This window comes from Colossoma macropomum, unplaced genomic scaffold (assembly GCF_904425465.1).
Source record: "Colossoma macropomum unplaced genomic scaffold, Colossoma_macropomum, whole genome shotgun sequence".
NCBI classification, from domain to species: domain Eukaryota; kingdom Metazoa; phylum Chordata; class Actinopteri; order Characiformes; family Serrasalmidae; genus Colossoma; species Colossoma macropomum.
Window position 1 is genome coordinate 1,611,730 of NW_023494894.1, and position 25,252 is coordinate 1,636,981.

Sequence of the window (25,252 nt, forward strand, 5' to 3'; positions counted from 1 at the left end):
TCACAATAATAACACTTAGAGTTGACTGGGGCAGATCTAGCAGGGTAGAAATGTCATGAGCTGACCTGTGGCAAAAGTGGCATCCTATGAAAGTGCCACGTTCAGTATGACCCATTCTACTGCCAATGTATATATATCACATGTATATATATATATATATCACAATATCACATTTTTACATATGTTCTGGGAATGTGAACCAAAATTTGTTCATGCCACTCTAATGAAAGTGTTAAATCTTGATCATTTTCCAAACCCGGCTCTCTGTTTACTGAATAATGGTGAAATTTTTACATTTAATCGACTTAGAATGCTATTCTCTGGTTTTACTGCAGCTAAAAAGTTGATCAATCGATTTTGGCTTACTCCTAATTTTAATATACACAGATTTTGGATTCTTACACTTGACAGAATTGCAGCCGTTTTACATTTAGAAGCCTAAAGTTTGTATACACATATTGAATTCACCAGCCCAAAGTTTTGACACACCTACTCAATTTATTCATATTTTTTACATTTTTTTTTCCACATTTTTATTTTTTAGGAAACACTACGGAAAACATACATTCATTCGGGTATGTCCACACTTATGACAGGTACTGTAACAATAGACGTCATATGATAATAGACGAACAGGACAAACAGGCTCCACTGCAGACCTTTTTTTTTAAATAAACAAATGCCCCAACAACCCATACTGTCTAGGCAAATCACCAGTTAAGTTAAACAACGAAATGGAACCACGCAGCGAAATAAATCAGGTATGAAGATCTTTTCTATACATTGTTTCAGGCTTGTCATTTATTCAGAACTATGAAGAACAATGTAGCATACAGAGCATTACATGTACGTTATGCACTGTTTCAAGCTAGTCTCATGCTATTCAGAACACATGCGTCAAAGATGTAACTCGTGAACAGACCATTATTTAGGTTCGTTTGCTGTGTGTTTAGACACATTTCAGCAGATGATGACGATAATGAATGTGGATTATGAATAAGATTATTCAATGAGAATAAATTTGAGAAGTAAAAGTTAACGTCAATCACCTCAGTGTTCATCGCGTCATTTCAGTCGGACCAATAGCAGCGCAGCGCCGCGTGTTACAGGTCAGAGTTCTCACCCAGAGGAAGTCGTTGGCTGCTTTAGCACACAAGCCAAATAATGGCGAAATAATGAGGAATAGCAGCTCCGGAAACGCGAAACAAGCCATTCAGACTTCGGAAAGCATGCTTTAGAGTCCCTGAAAACGGAGTGCTGTAGATGGCACTTAGACTGCCGTGTTAAACTAAGCGAAAAGGGTTCGCTGCTCCTGCTACCGGAAATTTGTTTTAGCCTTGTAGCCGGTTAGCCGTTAGCTCGTCGTCTTTTACTCCAGCAGGTTAAATGTTTCTCTCCTCGTGTCATGCGGTGGCATGTTTGTCACTTTTGGAGACGCTTAGTTAGCAGTCTCCTTTGTGCTTTGTTTAATTTAAACGGGGATAAATATGTTTGGGCATTGTTATATTCCCGGCTGGCTTATTAAGTGCCTTACAGGCCATTTAATATTGTCATAGCAGAGGTGTGTTCAGCCCTCTGATGCCTTCCACGGATTCACTGTCTGCATTTCCCTTCTGTCTTTAGTTCAGGTAAGCTCGACCTGTGTGGTCTGATAGTGTCTTTTATAGCAAAAAAAAACAAAGGCATAAATGTGCCGTGCTTTGCACTGGAATATAAGCCTTAGGCAACAGTTATCAGCAGAGAGTAAAAACCGTAAAACTCATTAAACTCATTCTTCCTACTGCTTTTAGGAAGTTTTTCCCGCAATTGTCATTTTCAGCTCACTAATATTTATATTTACTACTACTACTACTACTAATAATAATACATTAAGGTATGACCTGCTTTGTGACAATGTCTGTTGTAGTAAGCACTATGACATAAGATTGCGTAACTGCATTTGCATTTCGTTGCAGTATGCTTCATATGTGACATTTAACTGATATATTCCTAAGATTTTATTAAGTAGATAATGAAGTGCCACATGACACGGATTTTATGTGAGTTTAGTGTGCCGTTTGAGACCTTTGTTGTTCGTAATGGATTAGATTGCATTACATTGTTTAAGTAGTTACACTGATCTGGTAATGGTGAACTCTCTTGTTGAAATCAGAGTTATTATCCCATATCTTTAAAGCTATAACACTCCGGGGTAGGCTAATCTGAACATTTAATATGAGAGACATTACATAAATAAATACATTATTTTGCTTCAAATGTGAAAGTAAGCCTCTTGACTGCAGCTTTAGTTAAATGTTCCTTTGTATGAGTGTTAGCATCGATTTTCAGAGAGAAGGGCTCACTGCCCCAGTACATCTTATCCAACTCTTGAACTTGTGAGCTGGATCAGGTGTGTTGGGGGTAGGAATACTTGAAACTGTGCAGGGCAGTGGGTCCCCAGGACTGCAGCTGGAAACTGCACTTAGAATGTTTACATTCATTATGTATTGAAGGCATGTCTTGATACTGATAATTGCATCTCCTCCAAATCCACAGAATCCCACAGACAAGATGAGTTCAAAATTTGGCTTAATCAACTACAACTCCCGGAAACACATCTCCATATCCATCCCCTCCTCAACGGAGGCGATGTCCCCACACATCAAATCTGTGGAGGAACTCAGAGTGCTGGGGGTCAATCTGAGCAGTTTTAACACTCCGACACAGTTCTTCATCTGTGTGGCAGGAGTCTTCCTCTTTTACCTCATCTATGGGTACTTGCAGGTATGGATCTCTTTTCACCCACCAACAGCAATGGTTACCAGTTTTATGTGCTATATACTGTGGTATAAATCATCTATCAGGTGCACCAAACATTCCCTCAAAAGTGCCCAGGGGAGAGTTAAGGGAAAATATGCATGTAAATTACCTAGGCATGCTCCAGTATTTTGGGCAGATTCTGCTATCTGATATTTTTCCTGTACATTTGCCAAAGCCGATGCGGAAAAATAAATGTTTGTAAACCACTGGGACTGTATCTACCTGATTTTTGGAGAAATCTTCATTTCTGTAGGGTTAGAAATGCAGTAAAATGAATAAAAGGTAGACATTTTAGTGTAGTAGGTCAGTGTCACCAAAATGTTCTTTGCAGAGTACAGTATATAAGTCATTAAATATTGGTTTGAAATATTTGTCAAATGTCAGATGCCAGTTATTCTGTTTCTAAAGCAGTAATCTGTTGATAACAATATTTGATTTGCAGATATGCTGTGGTATATTGTAAAACTATTCCTGAGCATAGTTACAGTTACTAGAGCCAAGGAATTGGTGAACCAGTTTGCTACAGCGCCACCCTGAGGTGCTGTGGCCTTCCAGGTTGATGTACCTGATTTATATTCTTCTTTATGTTCCCCAAATCTCCCACTCTTTTTCTCTGTAGGAGCTGATCTTTTCTTTAGAAGGCTTCAAACCTTTTGGCTGGTACCTCACTCTTGTTCAGTTTGGGTTCTACTCCATGTTTGGCCTGGTAGAGCTGCAGCTTACGCAGGACAAGAGGAGGAGGTGGGTGGTAAATATACAGTCTGACTTAAAGAGGAAGTGCTTCTCACATACACTGTATGTCCAAAAGTTTGTAGACACCTGCTCATTAATTTCTTCTGAAATCAAGGGTGTTAATTGTCCCCACTCTCTTTGCAGCAGTAACATCTTACTCTTGTAGGAAGGCTTTATGCTGCTGTCACATGCAAGTGGAGCCATAATTTTCTCCAAAAAGGTTCTTGTACTGTGTACTGTGGTTTATTTAAGAGATGCTTCTGTCAGTTTTGGCCTATTTTACTGATGGTTTTGAACTCATACAAAACGAAAATGAAAAATGCATATGCTTTAAATGTACTTCACCATTACCATTTATTATATTTATACAGTTCATATGATTGCCTTCCATACTTTAACTGTTCCCTTCTATCCAGCCATGACAAAAATAGTGCTGATGTCACATCAGCCAACTCATGCTGCATCGAAAATTTTGATGTAGTTAGCTTCCCCATCCAAATTTGAAGGGCATTTATATGATGACTTCTGTTGAGAAACTTGTTTTTTCCTATAAAACCGAGACCAATTAAACACAGCATGTTCCACAGATGTTGGAACATTTCTATGAGGATTTGACTGCATTCAGCCACAAGAGCGTTAGTGAGGTCAGGTACTGATGTTTAATGATCAGTTCTGGCACTCCCAACTCTTCATACAGGTATCCAGTGGTGCTTGGTCAGTCCAGAGAACACAACTATTTTTTTTGGTTGTTCTTGGTTTTTATTTTGGCCCATTTAGCCAGTGCTTGGCATTGGGCATCGTGAACTTAGGCTTACATGTTGCTTCTCCAGAGTAGCTGAATTCACTAATTAGATATTATCTTTTGGACATACAGGGTACAAAGGGTATGTAGAGAATAAGGTGCATATTAACAGGCAACCTGTTAAAGGTTTATATCTGTGTTCTAAGACATTTTGTTTTCTTTCAAATCACTCTTTCAGGATCCCAGGCAAAACATATATGATCATAGCATTTCTAACAGTTGGGACCATGGGCCTTTCCAACACATCACTGGGATACTTGAACTATCCGACTCAAGTCATCTTCAAGTGCTGCAAACTCATTCCTGTTATGATCGGTGGGGTTTTCATACAAGGTAAATAACAAAATGGAAGTTTGTGGAAAATAGCCACTAGGGCTGCTGAATATATTATTTGTTAACCTTTCTCACAATATTGGCTGTTGTATTGAGATAATGGGAAAGCTAGCAGTATGCAGATGAACACTTGAATGATGATAGTTTAAATTGTGCTGTCTGAGCTCAGATTAGTATTCAATTAATTGTTCTGAGATAAAATAAAGACGTTTTATGTAATAACAGAGTCATTTTAATTACATTGAGAAGTTGTTGAGTGTTGCAAGCATTGTATGTTTAAAGCTATTTGTTCTAGCAGTAACTAACCTTAGATAGTTAATACAAAATGAACATTAATACAATAAATTGTAATTTGATGTCCATCAGTGTGTTAACCATTTTCATACAGCATAGTCTTGCATGTATAGTTATGATCCAAAACCTGGTTCAGCTAACCAGTACGTTTTAGTACCTACTGCCTGTTATTTAGTCTCTGTGCCAAACCCACACATCTATTTATTTTCTAGGAACATTTTTAAATCTCAACAATATATCTGTTCATAATTCTAAATACATTTTAAAAGGTCAGGAGAAATTGTATTTTTAGAGTTTTACATCACTTGTTTGTCTTTTTTTCTTATTATGGAAAAAACATCCACTATCCCAACATACAGTAGGCCTACATAACCCAAGACAGAGAATAACAAGTATAACAATTAGGAATGCACAATGATATAGGAGTCATATCAGTATCACCAGATATTTGCTGGTACAAGTGTGTCAGTCACAGAAGTGTTGCTGGAGTTTTTAACAACTGTGTACCCTTACTGTCCTGTATTAGACCTTGTAGATATACAGTTAGATACGGGATGGAACCTGTGTACAAAAACAAGCAAAAGCACACCTGCTGCTGAAATAAATTGTGGTGGCCTGAGACATTTGTACAGAACTCCATAATCTGACTGAATTCTAATTGGTGCAAATGGAAAAACGTTTTTATGACCTTTCATTTTGCTTTTGTATTCAATTCCTATAAACAAATCTTGCCCTGCCTTTTTTACTCTTCTTCATTTAGAGCCATGACCATTGTCCAGCCTTTTTAGGAACTTTCTCTTTTCACTTTTCTGATGCAACTGTTGGGCCTTTCAAAGAGAGAAAGCAAGAAAACGAGTGAGCGAGGGTTCAGCCTCCCTCCTTTTATCTCTCCATCATCTTCTCAAGGTTTCCCATCCCACTGATCACAAGAATTGATAGGGATATTTTTCTTTGGTTCTTTCTTGGCGTTGCGGCCCTTTGGTCCCCTGGGGCTGATGTATTGGTTCGGGATGCATGCAGGATGCTAGTCCATCAAAGCATTGCAGAATCAAAGAGTTACAGACCAACCTGCTGCGTCACCTTGTCATCCCCACGGCAACAGACTGCTTGGGAAGACTCGACTCTCTTTATTTGTATCTCTCTCTCTCTGTCTTTCTCTCTCAGGTTCACTAATGCTGTACTCTCTCTCTCTTTTTATGTGTTCTTTTCTGCCTCCCTCGCTACATTTTTTCACACATCCAACCTCAAAACGTCCTGGACCTTCTCCATCTTTCTCTCTCAGTCTCCTTTTGCGTTATGATTGAGTTGAAGAGTCCAGCAAAGAGAGGAAGAAAGCCCCTTTTCCTCTCAGTCTCCCTCTCTCTTGCTCAGTTGTTAAACTGATGAAGGCATCCTCTCACCATGGCTGAACTTGTTCAAAGAGCTCTGCAGAGCCGACCTGGAGCCAGTGTCATGGCAGCTGCTCTCTGCCACGCTGATCTGAAGTTCTGAAGCTTCACTGGCTCTTCCCCCCTACAATCACTCCATCTCTACCTGACCACAACACAAAAGCCTCATGGGGCATCACAAGTAGCTTCTTAAAGATGTTCAGCAGTTAGAATCGAGCCCTGCCTGTGGCTGATACTCAGTAGCAGCTTTGAAAGGCCTTTGTGATCTCATTGAGTTGACAGGTGCCAAAACAATCACATTTCTGTCCAACTGGAAGTGATAATCACTCATTATTTTCTATTTTTCACTTGCCTGAAAGATAGTAAAGTGAGGATTTTTTTTTTGGGGTGGGAGGGCCTGATTTTTGTTCACTGTTGAACAGCAATGGTTTGTGTTGCAGGAAAACGGTACAACATTGCCGATGTGTCAGCTGCTCTGTGCATGAGTCTGGGCCTCATCTGGTTCACACTGGCTGACAGCAAGGTTGCCCCAAATTTTAATGTGACAGGTAACATGCTCTTGTTTAATCCGCAGTGTAGTAAAGTTTCGCTTGAAAGAATTTTGTTAAGTGTAAGTAGCAATTTATACATAAAGTCATGTTAACTAAACTGATCATTAAAATTCTTCTTTCATTGATTATTTGTAATTACAGTATGGGTCCACTCCCACTTTTTTCTTGCTTTATTCCACTGCATTGGATCTCTCTGCTCGCGGCTGGTGGGCATTTCTGTATTATTTCTGTTATCGAACATATTGGAGCAGTAAACAATCTAATATGCTGTTTGTTCTTTATTTGTTTTAATGTTACAGAGAAGCTTACAAGCTTGCTAAATTAGCAAGTAACCTTAGGCTACATTCGGACTGCAAAGTGAAAAGATTAACTGCCCAAATCTGATTTTATTTGGTTGTTCCCATTTATCTTTTTAATGTGACCTATGTCTGACATCACTCTGAACACATCATGCTCATAAACTGACCCGCATGAACGCCGACCCACCCGGCATGCTCATCTAGTAAACACAGGTGTCCTCTATATTTCCTTTAAAATAACAGACTGCTATCACAAGACATCAAACTTTGTATGCAAACTCCTGTTTTAAACTTGTAGGACAAACAGCAGACACTAAAACAACTGCACCTGCCTAGGTCATCCTCCAAAATGAAATGAAATGTAACTGTAGTAACAGATGTTTTGATATCATTACCATAAATGGTTGCGAAATTATGAAGAAAATTGAGTTGGATTGATGTAAAGGTCACATGAATTCCAATCTGGCTATTCTCACAAGTGACATTTCAATTTCAATACCACATATGAAAGTGGCCCAAAACAGATTTTACAGTATCAGATTTACTTTGCTCACTGTGCCACACAAAGAACAAATCTGCATCATGTGAAGAAAAAGATTTTACTTTACTTGCAGCGCAAACATAGCCTTTGAGCGCTGTATGATTTAAATTTGCTCCGCTTGAACTATTTAAACTTTATCCAAAACATCTTCCTTCCAGATCTTCACTGTTAACAGTTATGCATAAAACCAGATATTTTCATTATAGTGTTTAAATGTCTTGGATTCAGTAAAGAGAGAGCCATTGTTTCACCTTTTTTGTTTGGAGAAAGTTTGGAGAAAGTTTAATGTTTGGCATGTGGAACGAAGACCACTTTAAAAGCAGTACGCTGGGTGGACCTATTTGCCTAAATTAAAAATCTGCTGGAAGTGGGCACATACCGTTAGTTTGTGTGGTGGGATGTATGAGTTTTAGACATCAGCTGCAACGTTAATGGGTCCTAGTAGTCTTTCTAGCTGTTGGAGGTAAAAAAGAGAGATTTTTTTGTTTGTGTATCTGTGTTTTTTAAATGTGTATGTTGTTTCCAATTCTGTCAGGAGTTATCCTTATTTCCCTGGCGCTTTGTGCTGATGCTGCTATTGGAAATGTGCAGGAAAAAGCCATGAAACTGCACAACGGATCCAACTCAGAAATGGTAAACAAAAAAAAAAGGTTTTTACAACTTGTCAGAATGGATACGAGATAATCTTTATTCTCTTGAACAGCAGTCATTTTATCTATTTCAGTATTACCCTGGTACCTTCTCTCTATAGACCAGCTTTGCAGCATGTTTGTGATGTTTTTTTTTTTGCCTTTCTTGTTTTTAGGTATTATATTCCTACTCTATTGGGTTTGTATATATTCTGCTGGGACTTCTGTGTATTGGGGGACTGGGACCTGCTGTGACCTTCTGTGCTCAGGTAGGTTTAAGGAGTACAGTAGTAAAAAACTGTAAAATAAAATACACTGTGTGTTAAATAAACAAAGTGCTTCATGAGTGTTTTATATATAAAAGGCCATTTGCAAATGAGACTTGTGGTAGTTTTTTTGTCTCAAAATCTTGTTCTCTCTGTGACAGCATCCGGTGACTACATACGGTTATGCGTTCTTCTTCTCTCTGACCGGCTACTTTGGCATCTCTTTTGTTCTGGCCTTGATAAAGCTCTTTGGAGCACTGGTCGCAGTCACAGGTGAGACTGCCCACTCCGTTTCTGTTGGGTTTGACTATTTGAATTTTGAATATGGCAGCAGATGGAGTGGTGAATTTTTTTCCCTCCTTTTCTTTTCCTTTAGTTACAACAGGAAGAAAGGCCATGACGATCGTCTTGTCGTTTTTATTCTTCACAAAACCATTCACTTTTCAGTAAGTTAGCACTCTAGAACACATTCATTCTACACAAACTAATCATTTAGCATAAAAAAGTAAAGTCACACTTGGCAACAAGCATAAGTGGAACATAAATACTGAATTGTGCTAGACTTTTTGGTCCTTTAAAAGTATATAAACAAAATTATTGTCCTTATATAATTTATTTTTCCAGACTGGAATATACACTGAATTCATGTTGTATCTTGTGAATTCCTGCTGCTATTTTTTCAAGTACACTTCCCTTTTACATACACGTATTTGCCATTTTATCAGCAACATCTACCACATAGCTGCATTTTGAAGGTATACAGTAACAGACTGTAGCCCATTCGTTGCTATGCACAGTTTCTCGGTTGTCCACCCTGCCCACCAATAAAATGAAACGATCATTGGTCCACCGCTTACAAGATGTTTGTTTGATGGGATGTTCACAGCACAACAATGACAACATAACGTAGGCATGTTAGTGTGTGTTGTGCTGGTACAAATGTTTCAGGTGTAGCAGTGTGTTTTTAAAAGCAAATTCCTGACCACTTTATAATTTTGTTTATAATTTATCCATTTTGTTAGAACACATTGGAGGTGCACGGTAAAGACTATAGCATATTTATTTTGCATGCTTAGTTTGTTAGTCATTCTCTAGCCATTCATCTGATCAGCTGATCACAGTGTGATCAGTTTCTGACCACAGGGCCACTGTTGACAGGATATTTTAGGCTGTCAAAATGTTCTCAACTCAGCAGTGACCCTGAGCTGTGCAAAACCCCCAAGAACACTGCTGTGCCTGATATGATTGTACCAGCTGCCCCTACTATGCAGCTACCATAATAATATCTGGTCAGCAGTGGGCCAGTGCTGGTCCCTTTACACTGATATGTGGAGTAGAGGCTGGCTGATAAATTGTGCAGCAGCAATTAAGCTCCAGTCAATAATTGTAAATCTACAAAGTGCATCAATATAATAGGTGCACTTGACAAAATGTCCAGTAAGTATAGGTGCAAGGTTGGTGTACCCGATTAGTACCATCGCAGACAGCTAATTTATTAACTGTTCCAGGTGCCAGTACTCAAATACTGAAGTTGCTTTTTGGGTATTTGTTACACTGCGTCTCAGTAGCTCATTATAATAAATTGGTAAGTCAGGGTCTATTGTGTAGTTATATTCATTGTTTTTGTGATCTCATGGTGTTACTGTGTCTGGCGTAGGTATGTGTGGGGAGGCCTGCTCGTTGTCTTCGGGATCTTCCTCAACGTCTACAGCAAAAACAGTGACAAAATAAAGCTCCCGTCATTTGCAGAGCTCCGGAAACGAGTTCTCAGCACCAAGAAGGGTCGACCGCTCTCTCAGACTGTGTAGGCAGGTGACTTTTGACTTTACCTTATGGACCTAAGCTCCACTCCAGTGGACTGCCCACATGGTAACAAGGTGGACCCAACAACCTGCAGCTACATTCTGACGGAGCAGGAGCACTCTGCAAACAAGAGCGAAGCTGTCGATTTTAGCTGCAAAGTAAAAAACAAATTGCAAAGTTTTGCACTGGCCTCAGCCTGCCTGGGCATGGAGGAGAGACTCAAACTGTGAAAGGAGCTACAGCAGTCCCATTATGTCCAAACTGGACGTTGACTGAAAGAAATCATTGTTGTAATAGGTCTCTTTTTCACCTGCATGTGCCGGCAAAGTGATGGCTTCCTTTGACACACAAGTCAGTCATTTCCAAATGTATTTAACTGTGATTAGATGGGGAACATGGGAGTAACACAGTGGCATTTTTTAAAAGGTCGACATTTGGGAGTGTATCAGTGTGTTGACTACATATTCGCTATCCATTTATTTGGTGAAAGGGTAGCTCTTTTTACATTAAAAACAAACTGGGAAGTTTATTCAAATGGTTTGAAGTGTTTTCCTAAATGACGGCATAAGTAGCTTGCCAGGCGTCTCTTATCCGCTGGCTGCAGCACGGAGAGTTGAAAGGCTGCCAAGCAGCTTCTCAGATGTTTACCCCTCCGATAGCCCAGGGCTTGTTTGATTAGCAATCCTGGAATAAGATAGCACTAGAAAGAAAACAAACATTGTTCATAGGGCTTGGCTTTAGACCTAATTTAGATGAGCAGAACGTCACGTGTGTGCGTCTGTGTGTGTGTGCACACTTGCATGTGTGTGTAAAAGAGAGAGAGAGAGAGAGACCCTTAGGGAAATGATTATTGTGCAGGCAGCACCACCCTCTTCCTTTACAGACAGCCTATCAGTACAACCAACCATGACACAGCCAACTGGTGATAAAGAACGGCATCACCGTCTTAACTGATCAATTCAAAATGTGTCAGAATTTGTGAATCACATGGGGGGAGACTGCATATCAAATCTCAGATTTATCTAAAACTAGGTCATAAAAATGCAAATGCTGCTAACTCAAGGAAGTCACAGAGGTTGGGTGTTAATAATACAGTGAGTTTTGTTATTCCAAGGCCAAAAAGTTTGGCTAGGATGGTCACTGTTTTCTAAAGAGTGGACAGAAAAGAGCACCCAAGAGCACACAGCCCAGGTCTTCACTGTTCTGAACCAGATGTTGCCTCTATAAATAGAGATAAGAATGGAAACCGGGGCCCAAATGAGTACATCAGTTCAGCTGAGTTAACCAACACACAAGAGGTTACTTTCTAGGGGAAAATCAGTTGGGCTACAGAATAAATTGTTTAAGTTTTTTGTAATGCAGATATTGCAGAAGGCAACAATGCAAATGACCTCTAACCCATCACAGTGATGTGTGCTGGCAATCTACACCAATCACAATTCCAGATAAATGCTTCTTTGGGTGTTTTGATGAATCTACTTATTCATGTAATCTAACAGTTGTAATTTTGGTCACAATAATGAGGGTCAGTTCTTAAATGATTATTGATTCACCAGTTTGACTAATATATTGCAAGCAGTAAACTTCAAAAGTCAGAGACAACTCTATTTAATTTGTAGTCAAATGGCTGTTAAGCACAAGTTATTTTTTAGAAGATATTGCTGATGGGAGTAGGTATAAAATAATCCCGTTACTTAAGGAAGGGGAATCAAAGGAAAATAAGTGGAAAAAACAGGAGAAAATGGGTCTTCTAACAATCACGCAAGATCTGGTAGACCCTCCAAACCTGTCACCATCAGATAAACAATACTACTACTACTACTAATAATAATAATAACTAATACTTATTGTCTTTAATCAAAAGGAGTCTCCACTCTTGCTTCTGATCTAATCTACAGATTTGAGAGAATCTTATGAGAAAAGACAATGCCACACCATGGGTCTGAAAGAATATGTAGCTGTCAAGAAGCTTTTACTAAGAAAAGGAAAAAAACCAAGAAAGAAAAATATTGCAAATCAAACAAAGAAGCTGCTGGTGTTCTCAGAACAATGAACTAGCCACCCCAGAGCCCAAACCTCAACATAAGTGAATGTGTTTGAGGGTTCTTGGTTTGTGGGAAGCAGAAAATATAACCAATGTCTAAGCCTGAACTTCAGAGGTGTTGAAAAACATTCTTGCAAATTTTTAAAAAACTTAAAGCAAGTGCACTGAAAAGACAAAGAGTGTACATGCTTAATATTGGAAAAGAAATTATTTAGTAGGTGAGGGTTATGTGTACTTTTTGTGATAAATATATTTTCTGTTTTTTTCCTGATGCTGTAAAATAAATGTTTGACTGGAAAATAAATAAATGAAGGGTGGTCTCTGACTACCTTCTGTTGCCATACACATTCTGTGTTGGCCATCATCTAGCCCTGCATCAGAGCTGGCAAACCACTCTCAACCTAGCAGCCATGTTCACTTGTATAAAAACCCCAGCAACACCACTGTGCCTCGTACCAACACCACACCGGTTATGTATGTTTAAAACTACATATATTACACCCACTATATACAGTGTAGGTACATGCAGGTTCAAATAATGCAAAATGCAATTCCTGTGGTAAAATTCCAATTGCACCCAGATTAGTGTATCAAATAATAAAAATAGTCCACATATTACACCATATCAACAAACATTTCTCTTCACAGCTTTTAATGTGCTTTAGTTGCCTGAAACGCACCAAGTCTGCCAAGCCTTTGTCTCCAAAGTGAACTGTCCAGAGAGAAGTCCACAGCTGGGGAGATGCTGTTATCTGTCTTTGTGAGCACTTCATTTCAAATCATAACCCTTTTAAATGCAGCCAATTTGTCTTAAGGTGCAAGAAATGGAGCGCTTGTTATTATCCGCGTGTGTGAAAGGTCCATTTGGATCATACGGGGTCTGCAAACCCCAGCTGACTGCTGCCCAGCGCAGCCATTTGTCTTAGTGTGTGTGGAGAGGAACGGCAACAAAGCGAACAATGAAGGTTTAAACCCATTTGAAGTGTGGAGAGTTTTCATCTATCAAATGGCACGTTTGCTCTTTGCACCCCAGACGCTCCATATAGTCCAAAACACATGGAACATAGCTACAAGGACTTTTAGGAAGGTTCACTGATCATGTGGTTGTTGGTAAGCCCATCCATTTTCACAGTGCTATATGCGCAACGCTGGTTAATCATCCTGGTTTGGATTGCATGGTAACAGGTAACCAGAATAGCCACAACGCCCTCCATTAAGACATACAATTTAATGTATTAGTTGTACAAGCTTTTACCAACCAAACAGCAAGTAGCACATTTACTTTGAAAATATGTTTGACCTTGCTGCAATGCGACCAAAATTCATTTAATGTCCTCTCTGTCTTCTGTCCAGTTTCTCTCCCTCTTGCTCTCTCTTGCTCTCTCATATACAGTACACACACACTTTTCCAGCCTGGGTGAGGCTCTTATTAATGTCGGGTGTACCTGGGTTCACTGACCCCTGTGCCTGCTCCTGTGGCCTCCCTTCATAAATAATGGGAGATGTCTGGAGCTCATCACCTCAGTAAATAGGCTCCAGCAGAAGCCCATATAACCGCTCCAGCCCCTCCACGAGCCCAGCAGGGCCAACTGGCAGCCCATCCATTACCACGGGGCGGCCGCACCCGCACCCGCGTCCTTGGGCCCGGGCCGGCCTGGGCGGGTGACACAGAGAGAGTGGTCATGCAATAGGGGCTGAAGAGAAATCACACTGAGAGGTCTAAAGTGGGTCAAAACTTGCATTCGGGACAACAGATAATTGGGGATGGACTCTCACACGTTTGCTAGCTGAAGTCAAAGGGACGGCCAGTTTAGAGGGGTAGAATAGCAAGTGACCCTGAATGTGAACCAGAATAAATAGTTGTTCAAGATATCTTAGTTACATCCAGTTGTATTGCAGTTGTGTCCATATATTGAACTGTGCTGTCACTTACTTATCGTCACTATCATGAGAAAATCTTGTATCTCTAAAACAGTGATTTAATAGGGAACAGAAATAATTATTTGCTTTTCAGATTTTCTGTTGGTTCATGCGTAGTATGCGATATGTAACAGTGACATTATGCATTTTATTATGATGATATTAGTAAACATGCTACTACTTACTACTTAAGAGCATGTGACAGTCTTGATCCTACTTTTTACCTCTTTAAAGAATGGCACATACATGCCATCTGTTCATTAGTTTTAGCATCAGTAAGCTGTAAACAAATATTTGCTAAAATCACTCTTGAAAAAACTAAGCAATAGCAAACCATGCAGAGCTTTTCAGATGTTCCAAAATACTTTGAGATAAAGATAAACTAGGAAGCCAATAGGAGAATTTACATTGGAAACTTTCTCCTGTTCTCCAGCAGAAGGAATGGCCACAAAGCCATGGCTCTGCATGCCCAAATCAAGGCTATGGGCTTGCTGTGGACTGGCCTAGAAAGGGCCATGTGACTCATAACTGCAATATCACAGCAGGCCCGGGTGGCCGCCTTACTGTTTTAAGAATAGCCTATTTGGCAAGAAACACATTATTTCTTGCCATTTCTTAAGATACATGTTAAACAAGCACACTGTTGCTAAAAGCATTTTTGTTGACTCTTATTCAGAAAGGAGTGCAGAACGTGGAAGTGTTGGGGGTGCGTTCTGGAATTCTTCATTATTTAACTGCTCTTTAGCTAAAAATAAAACTTTAACACAGTATTTTAGTGATGCATAGACCTATGTGTGCTCATAGGGAGGAGTTATTTGTATAACTGTAATGTATATTAGCCTATCACATTAGTCATGGATTGTCATTTGTTCACAGTCATGCAGCACTGTTGAAGTTAAAGGGACACTCTGGCCAAAATCAAAAATCACTGTTGTAAACAGGCTTCTCCTGTCTACTCCCATCCTACAACAGTGTGCATTAAAATCTAGATTGAGTTTTTCCACTTTAAACTGGGAACCCCCATCTGATGATGCATTTTGAAGGTTGGAATTAAGGGAAAAACTAGAAGCCCCCCCCCCATTAGCATTTTTTGTATGTATAAGGAAGCTAGATAGCTAACATTACTACTAGGAATGAATATCTTATGTCCTCTGGCTAAAAGAGTAAAAAATGTTTGTGTTGTGCTAAATAAATATAGAAGCACTGTTTTCTATACATCTTTGCAATTTTGTTCAATGACCAAGGTAAGTGGTTCTCAACTGCTAGCTTGGTTGTATTTATGAGTCTATAGGTCAGAGCCTAGGCTGGCAGTCAGAATTAACATAGAACATAGATTCTAAATGGATTTATGATGTATTTGTGTAATGCATGCTGGGCATTGTAGTCAAAGAACAGTGATGAATGAAAACATGAAAACAATATAAAATAATTCTATCAAACTGGTCAGACAGGGATACAATGCTATCTTACAGAATACTGTTTAAGATTACAAATAACATATTAAATGCTAGGTTTTGGCTGGAATGCCCCTTTAACTTAGCAGGTGCTGTATCAGTGACTTGCTGTATTGTCTGTTTCTGCATTATAGCAGTTGCATTTTCAATACCTGTCCACTAGTGGTAAATGCGTTTCTGCGACCCAGTATTCAAATATGCCCTTTAGAAACTGGGTAGTGGTAAACATATAGAGCAGACATAGCAAAGGCCTCATAAATCAGTGCTTTCAATCCCTGGCCTGCTGGTCCCATGCATACTTTTGTGCTTTATCTGCTCTAGAACACCTAATCCAACTCAAGGGCTTGCTAATTATTTGATTAATTGAATCAGGTGTGTTGGAGCAGGAAAAACATGAAACTCTTTTTTTTGGGTCAGCAGAACTGGGACTGGAAGCCATTGCCATAAGCTAAAATACATAACTCAGACAGTATAACATCAGAGCTCTTAAAACTCCATTCACCTGAAACCCACCATTCTACGTCATCTGTTTTTTCGATTAAGATCACTTTGGTCAGGTTATTCCAAGTAATTAGAGTTTCATCATATTTTCAATCATAGAAGTCTCAGTTATCAACAAATTATTATACACTTATAGCTCAAGCCAAGATATTCTGTCAAAAGAAGTAAATAAAATGACAAACAATATACAGTCATTTTTATTTACATTATTTATGTGCCATGAGATTTGATCTCCAGTTTTTGAAATCTGATGAATTTTACTGATAAATCTTTTTTCAAAACTTGATACTTTACAGCTTTCTGAGTCGTTTTAAAAACTTTCATGGCCGCGTTCATCATTCTGGACACATCTAAACCTTCCTATTCTCTTTATTCACATCCTTACTAGTGTCCTACTAAGCATCTGAAGCCCATGTAGGTACACAGGACTAGCGTATTAAAATAATTTAATTGACAATTCTTCTACACGACTTACTTTATGTATTGTTTAATTCTTGCTAATTTACTGACTCATGGTCTGTTGTTAAAAAATTTGTTGTTAAAAGCTTGATGTTTTGCCATTTTATATACATATAAACACAGTACTGTGAAAAAGTCAGAGACCACCTTTCTTTAATTTCTCGTGTAACCAGGCCATGAAGTTATTCATTTTAAAAAGCAGAAAACATATCTAACGTGTATATTTAATATAATATCTTTTTTCCGTAATTAATGTGTACAGCTTCAGTTTTTTTCAGGAGACCTTCAGGTTTTCAAAGAAATAGGAAAATTTTTTCACACCTCCAAAGTTCAGTCTTAGAAGTTGGTTGCATTTTCTGCTTTTCATGACCCAAGTAATCACTAACGCATTAAATGATGTTGAGGTCTGGACAACTCTGGGGTGACAGGGTCATTGTTATAAGAACAGCAGTATGTTCTTTGTTTCATTTGAAAAGTCTCTTCTTTCATGTGTACTTCTCAGCAATGTCTTCTTGACAGCTACACATCCTTTCAGACCCAGTGTTGAGTTGTCTCCTGACAGTGGAAGGATGGTTAGAAACACTCCAGTCGTCTGTGACCAAATTGGTTTAGCATTGATGAAAACATTGATTTCAATGAACAATGATTCTAAATCTAATAATATACATATCATTATATTTAAATAGTGTAGTGAAAACAATGACTATAGATGTATAATGGTTAAGGAAAGTAATAGTGGCAATAATATTAAAACTGTGTTTGTAAAATGGCTTTCTCAATGACCAGTTTAAAAGTGAATTAAGCTTTTGAATTCATCTGTTGGACTTTTTTTCAAGACAAACCATCTGCCTAAACTACAAATATTCATCTCATGAATGTACAAATGCACATCCTCACTTGGCTGTGTGTATGTGTGTGTGTGTGTGTGTGTGTGTGTGTGTTTGACAGTAATGTATGTGATGTATCAGTACAGATTTGCCTTGTCAGCAGCAGACAGCAGCTCTGGACGCTATCCGCACACTTCTTCACTCGTGACAGGACTGTGAGTGCCTCAGCTCAGAGAATATTCTCCACTCAGTCACTGAGAGAAATTCTCAATAATAAATATCACACTAATAATGAATGGGCCAGTGGCTGCAGTTGTCTTCAGGGCATAATATCTAATTTCCTCCCTATGTTTCATATTCCCACTTCTTCATGTTCCTACAGTCTGTGATTAAAGCCATCGCTGCTCTCCACAGCTCTTATTTATTTTTCAAATCAGCACGTAAATCCAGCTGGCAGACGCTTGTTATACACCAGCGTCGATAAATTACGACAGACAGACGGACGGACAAATCCGGAATGCTAAGCACCACTTTAGCACTCAAAGGCCAGGTGATCTCCCACCCTCACCCACCCTCTCTCGCTCTCAAACATATATACACACATTTCTGTGAATACAGGAGAGATAACTTGGGTGGGGAATCCCTCTCAAGGGCAAATTTTTTGACAGTATATCAAGAGCCCAGGTGATATGGTATGTAGACGTGTAGCATGCCCCCTATGAAAACTAAATATATCATGTGTTGTCACTATATTCCAAAGTATGAAAAGGATGTTTTGTAATATATTTTTGTATAGTGTGCTACCAGTGATAGAAGAGCAGCCTGTAGATGGACTGTTGCTACAGAAGAGTTGTACTATAATGAAGACCAGATATTATCCTATAGCATGTTGTTATTCTCTATGGTCGTATTTCCACTGCACAAACTACCAGAACCTTTGGCACTAGAAAACTGGAACTGTGATTTTTCCACTGGGCATTTCTCAAGTACCAAAGGTTCCTGTTTTGTGGTTTATGCTTTTGACACCTGTTCAGTTACCTAGATGCATTTTGACTTTTTTTACCCCAAGCTGTTGTATTTCCTTTCTAAAGTAAAAAAAAATAAATAAATAAATGGAGGAACCGCTCCTCAGTCAACGTGACGTCACTTGTCACTCACAGTTGCAAAAAAAATAAATAAATGATGGAATTTACAAGACAATGAGAATCAAGAACACATGCAGAAGAGTTTGAGATATGCTGTGTAGCCTACTTGCTATTGAGCAATACCCCAATACCTAGCCCATTAGTAGCCTAAAAGTTTAAAATATTATGAAATCCAAAAATGCTTCCGTACAATAGAAAGGACTAAATCAAGTTTGATATGGTTGCTTATATTCAAATGCGTTGCTTTTTATTGCTATACTAAAGCCAAAGTTGGTTATTGCACTGATACAAATGTCTACAAGCCTACAGTGGCAAAAAACTAGAAGCCTGTTACTTTTTTATGAATTTACATAACTGCTAGGTATGGGTCAAAACTGAGTAGAAGTAGGAGAAATGGAGCGGGAAAAGCTGCCGGCTGCAGGGCTGTAACCAGGATTGTAATTTTAGTGAGGTTCATATTGCAGAAATGTGACCTAGTTCACACAGTATGTACACCACACTGCCAAATACATTCAATGCACCAAATGCTATTTACTGATCTCCTTTATGTTTTTCACCACATTATTCCCTTTTTGATACCTAGAATGTTCATGTTATTTGTCATTTGTTCATCCCCCTCAATACGTCTATAAACTGCTGTAAGTCTAGTTTGAGTGTTTGTTTGTTTGTTTGGCTATTTATTGATTTATTTATACCAATTTATTTACTAAATTATTTTAAGCTGAAAGTACATGTTGAAGCTTGAACTCTTGTGCAAAAAAAATGGTCCAAGCCCAAATTACAAATGTTTTTTGCTGATGTTTTTGGGCTGGTGAGAGTCCAGATTTAAATCCTGTAGAGAATATTTGGTTTCACATTTAACACAAACTAGCTTGGCACTAATTTCAACTGTTTGAAGTCATCAGTGTTGAGTGGAAAAATATTGACTCTAAATTAAAATATTAAAGGCTGTCTGCAGGTTCACCAAGGACTTCAACATCAAAAGAAATCAAAGGGAAAAGCTTGGATATATATACATATCAGCCATTACAAATATGTTTTTGTAACAGTAATTTGGCCTTCAGTTTTGATTGATTTTAGGTCTCTGCTCATTCAAAGAGATAAGAGTCCAATCTTATATGACTGGAAATAACTGCCTGGCAGTGTTGCCAAGATAGCTGCTGATTTAAAAACCATAAAAACATCCTGTTGTTTCTGGGTGGTGTCTAAGAGTCGCTAATGGTATTTTGTGTTTTGCTGATGGGTTGATATCACAGAATAAAGGATTCTACTGGTTTAACAGGTGTTCTGAGGCTGATTCCTATTAGAAAACAAAACCATCAGGTTTTAATCCTAGTGGTTCTAAAGGTTTTTTTTCAGCAGGGATTTAATTATTTTCTTCCTTTTAATTTTAAGGTGTTATTAAGGAGTGAAAAGACAGACAGTAAATACACAATGAAAAAAATCAAAGCCAGTCAATAAAACTGGTATGTGCAAAACTTAAATTATTTAATAAATACAGTGTAAAATGCAGTAAACTCCTCCTCAGCAATATGGCAAATTCAACACTGGCACTGTCATTAAAATGGATGTTCAAAGACAAAATTAGCAAGACAATGACACTATTGTTTCTTCAGCACAGAAGGTGAATACATTCCTTCCCATATTAGCCTACATTAGGACCGGCCATTTTCACCTGTTCCTGCTTCACTGAGGCGACAACCTCGTGTGACTGATAAAAAAAATAATAATAATAACGGAGAAAAAAATATAAGAAAAAAATTAGGATATGAGGCCTTTTAATGTACCACCGTATCTGAAGATGTGAAAGGGAATAACATGCTGAGCTGAGCAGAAGAGCAGCAGAGGGGAACTGAGGCTCCTGAGTCCCTCTGACTCACACAAAGCCAGCTGCCATCTTAAATTTCCCCTCTCTTCTCTCTCCAGCTGGACAGTCGAGGAATGCATGAGTTAAAGTCTGCACTGGCACCGTACCTGACCTCAGTAATGGCCTCCATCAGAGGAGAATATGCTGCCATCACTGCTCATAACCCCCACCTCACCTCCACACCAAGGCCTAGTGACACACATATGCGGCAATACAAGGCTTTGCATCGCCGCGTCGACCTTTGAGTAGACAGCACCTGACAGCAGACTGGGCCAGCGAGGTGAACCTGGCAGAGGAAACATAGCAGAGGCGTCAGGAGGAGCTGTTGCAGCAGAAGTGTGGAGGGACTGGGGGATGTTTGTTTATTTGTTGGAGGGAGAGGAAATAAACAAGAGGAGAAAAGTAGAAGAGCTGGTGGGTGTGATGCAAGCAAAGATGCAGCTGGACAATGCAGGAGTGAGACTGGGCGAGGCCTGCAGCTCTAAAGCTCACAGTACTCAACAGTACACAAAGCACTCAAATAGAATTAAAATGAACTACTGAAATAAAAAGGCAAGCCAAGGTTCATACATTTGCCAAGTGTATGTTTTTATTTATTCATTCATTTATTAATTTGTCTTTTTAGCTGTCATGTAGCTGTCAAGAAGTTGTTACTGAGAAAAGGACAAAATTTGCAAAACAAATAAAAAAAGCTGTTGGTGTTCTCAGAACAATAATCTGGTTACCCCAGAGTCCAGACCTCAACATCACTGAATGTGTTTGACATTACTTGGATTGTGAAAAACCAACTAGTAAGACTGAACTTTGGAGGTTTAAAAATATACCTGCAGACTAATTTGAAAAACTGAAAGCCCCAAAAAGAATGGAAGCTGTTTTAAAGGCAAGGAGTAGATTACTAGTTTAGTAGAGTACTAAACACCAAAAAACTGATATATTTAGTTGTTGGGGCTTTTGTGTAATTTTCTGTTTAATAAATGTTTCCTGCTTAATTCATGATGCTTTTGAATAATTTGTAAGAAAACTGAATAACTTCTAAATAATGGCAGCTTTGAAAGGAAATTTTAAAAAATGAAGGGTGTTCTTTCACTTTTGCACTGTACTGTACATATTGGTAAGGGCCCACACATTGAGACCCATGATATGGTGTAATATTCATAGCAATATATTGTAGCGTATTCAAGAAATGTTTATTTGTTAGTTTTAGGTTGGTGTTCTTCAGCATTTATTCACTGGGTTTATTTTGCTAAGGAGTCTTATTGTTAAGGGGATAGGAGCCACCCCACAGTGTGCATGAGCAATGACACAAGAGATGTGAGCTGGGTAGTGAAGGAGCTGTTGAAGAAAGAAAGCTCTACTTATGTACACCATAGGTGCGGCCAACGACAGCTGGGATATAAAGCACCACGACTTCTACAAAAGCTGCGTATCTTTTAATAGCAGTGAGCACTACAGTATATTATACCATATAGACTTGTATACAGAAGTTTGGGCACCTCTGGTCAAAGTACATGTTTTGTTGATTTTCTCAGTGAAAATAAGAATACATCCTCTATAGAAAACACACTTCTGCACGTTTTAATGCACAATTACTGTTTATTTGCTAAATTTAACATTTTTGAAAATGATAAAATGGAACATAAAATTTACTCTGATAAAAGGTTTTATATTTGATGTTTTACATTTTTAAAATATGATAAACTAAGCATATAAATAAAACTGTGCACTAAAATTTGCAGCCCCCCCCCCAAAAAAAAGGGTATTTGGCAAAGGGTGTTCAATCTTTGCATATGACTGTATGTACTTTTACATATAAACCTGTTTCTTTTTTCACATCCTATAAACAGCATGTCACATTTTTTTTTTTTTACATTTTAGGGCAATGTCAAATCTGACTGTTTATTCCATTATGCCTTTGCTTTTGCCTTCCTGCACGCCTTTCCTAAAGGCCAGGGTTAAGGACTATTTCAGAATACAGTGGTTCCTTGTCTGCACTTAATTAGATATTACTCTGTAATAACGTCTGAGAGCGTCTCGGGTCTTGTATGATGTAATGTAGCAATGGAAACCATCCTAGCCCAACAGCGGAGTGGAGGAATTGTTTTAATCGGAAATAATAAATAATCTGGTCGTCTTCAGCAGCCGACGCAAGGCAATTTAACGCATCAGTGGTGGTTGCCTATTAATTTGCTTGGAGATCGAGAGGGGGAGCCTGGGAGTGTAGATTTGAGGGACAACATGGTTGTGTTATGTATTACCTCAGCTGCAAGCAAGCAACACACACACATAGTCTTTTTTTTTTAATTATAGCACTATTCCCCCACAATGTAAATGCTAGCATGGAAGAGGTATATTACGGTGAATTAATAAAAGGCTGTGAGATAGGGGCCCATATGTGTGTGTCCTTGGGGGTGTAGCATCAATAACGGTTGCCCCCGGGCTGGTTTCTGCACGGCGCCTGTGTCTGAATGTGAAATATGTGTATGCAGTAATTGGGTACAAAGATTGTGACCCTCCCTCCTCGGTGGTAGGTTTATCTGTGAGTGCGACAGCACCGTTCGTCTGTCTGAAGGTGCAGACAGCACCAGTGAATTCACACTCAGACTCTCTAAGCCCTCAAGACTATGTTCTCCTGCTTCTATGTTTAATGCACATTCGCTTTGTGCTGTCTGTGACACAAAGAAGACCAGGGCTGAATCCAAAATGACCAACTCTCTTGACATTTAGGGCACTACATAGGGTGTAAAAAGTGACTAGTTTACATCCTGTACAGTACATTTAATAGGGAGTAGGCACTGTTTCAGCCCAAGATTCAATCCTGACAAGGATAGCATATGCATATGCCAAAGTGTGGCAAGTTCCATTACCTATCTTCATGACAAAGTGGAGGAACATTAGCCACATGCCCATTAAAGCTGATCTAAGATCAGATCAGCCATGTTTAAACACTTGTTCCCTCCATGCTCTGCCAATAAATGCATTCTTTTGTAGCAGCTGTTGTGAGATTAGACAGGCTTTAAGGAACATTTGCAGAAACCCCATTCAACCCAATCAGCTACATACCTGGTACAGACATTTGACATCATCATGAAATGAATAACCCCATACAGAAAAATATATGTACATGTATTTATTCATATAAACATATGTGTGATGTATGTTTGCTATATATGTATTGTTTTAAAACAATATCTACAGTCGTATGCAGAAGTTTAAACCACCTCCCAATCAAATTTCTTTATTGTTGAACTTGATGTGAAAATAAGTTACACAAACAGATGTAACCCTGGCATTTGTCTGCAAATTTTAGTGCACAAACGCACAATAGAGGATTTGAACTAATTTTCACTTACAAAATCAACAAAACATCATTTGACCAAGGTTGACAAAACTTTTGCATACAACTGCATGCACATCATTCTCATTAGGTTTAATAGGATTTTTGCCAGTGTTCTGTAAAGCTTGTCCAACTTAGCAACAGTAACTCCAAAAGTAATTTCATTTCATTTATACAGCACCCACCTTACACCCAAGATACAATCCAAAATGAATGAGAACAACAACAGACAAAACATCTGTGTTTGGAGCATAGATAAGTCAATTAGGTTGACTTTACACTGTATGTATGCATGGAGGGATGTTTACTAACAATGAAGAGTGGCTGACAATGTTTTAAACAAAAATACTACATACTAAACAACAAAATTAAATAATGCATTGTCAAGTGTGCTGCTGAGACGGAGGAAGACATTTATCATCACTAGATCTTTTACTTTGGTTTCATTGCCTGACCGTCATATGAAAAAGTTTGAGTGCCTCTGGTCGTATTATGTTTTGTTGATTTTCTAAGTGAAAATAAGTTAACACTTCCTCTACAGATTACAGTTTATTTGCTGAATTTGTGTTCAAATTGTACATACAACTGTATAAAGAAATAAACATGATATTAGCATAGGATAAGTGGTTTAGAAAATTATAAATGACAACAAATTTTAAATGACTTTTTCTAATTTCTAGGCTATGTAGTGGAATTAAATAATGAAATAACAGCAATGAATGCTTCACATTCTTTATGCTGTCAACACTACATTTGTGACTGTCTTGTGTATAAGAAAAGTGCTGGCTCTACCTAATAAGTGAAATAAGCAGCTGCTTAAGGCCCTGCAGCCACCAGGGGCCCCCCAAATAATTTTTGGCCTATTACTGTGCCATTAAGTTGACTAAGATGATTGAGTGAGGGGCAAAAAGCAACTGGTTAATCATGTCATCTCATTATGTAGAAAGTAAAGGATTTTTTATAGTTTAAAGCCATGCTGTTGCCACTGACAGGGTTAGATCCAACCAAGCTTGAAGTTAGCTGGGTAAGCATGATATAACATCATCAGCAATGTACAATTAGCCAGTTATAAATATATATAATTTGGACAAATTGTGGTAGTTATTTGTTAGCCTCTAATTATAGAGTACATCAGCTGGCATGTACTCTAAAATTTGGGAGGCCCCAAATAAATCCCACTTAGGGCCTCCAAAAGGCCAGAGCCAACACTGTGTATCAGGAATGTAGAGAAAATGTGGAAGAAAAAGTAGTTCCAAATACATAT

General features: G+C 38.6%; 1 protein-coding gene across 2 annotated transcripts; it reads left to right on the plus strand.

Moving 5' to 3' along the window:
* Positions 1-644: 644 nt before the first annotated feature.
* On the plus strand, positions 645-10,805 carry slc35b3 (solute carrier family 35 member B3). 2 transcript variants are annotated; one of them, XM_036560663.1, is made up of 10 exons: positions 645-761; positions 2,536-2,763; positions 3,419-3,540; positions 4,512-4,666; positions 6,789-6,896; positions 8,275-8,372; positions 8,545-8,637; positions 8,796-8,907; positions 9,011-9,080; positions 10,292-10,805. In XM_036560663.1, the coding sequence occupies exons 1-10, from the start codon at positions 735-737 to the stop codon at positions 10,440-10,442; spliced, it is 1,164 nt and encodes a 387-aa protein (XP_036416556.1). In that variant the 5' UTR covers positions 645-734; the 3' UTR covers positions 10,443-10,805. The 2 variants fall into 2 exon arrangements, with proteins under 2 accessions (XP_036416556.1, XP_036416557.1); XM_036560664.1 differs by lacking the exon at positions 645-761 and adding an exon at positions 1,118-1,628.
* Positions 10,806-25,252: the final 14,447 nt, after the last annotated feature.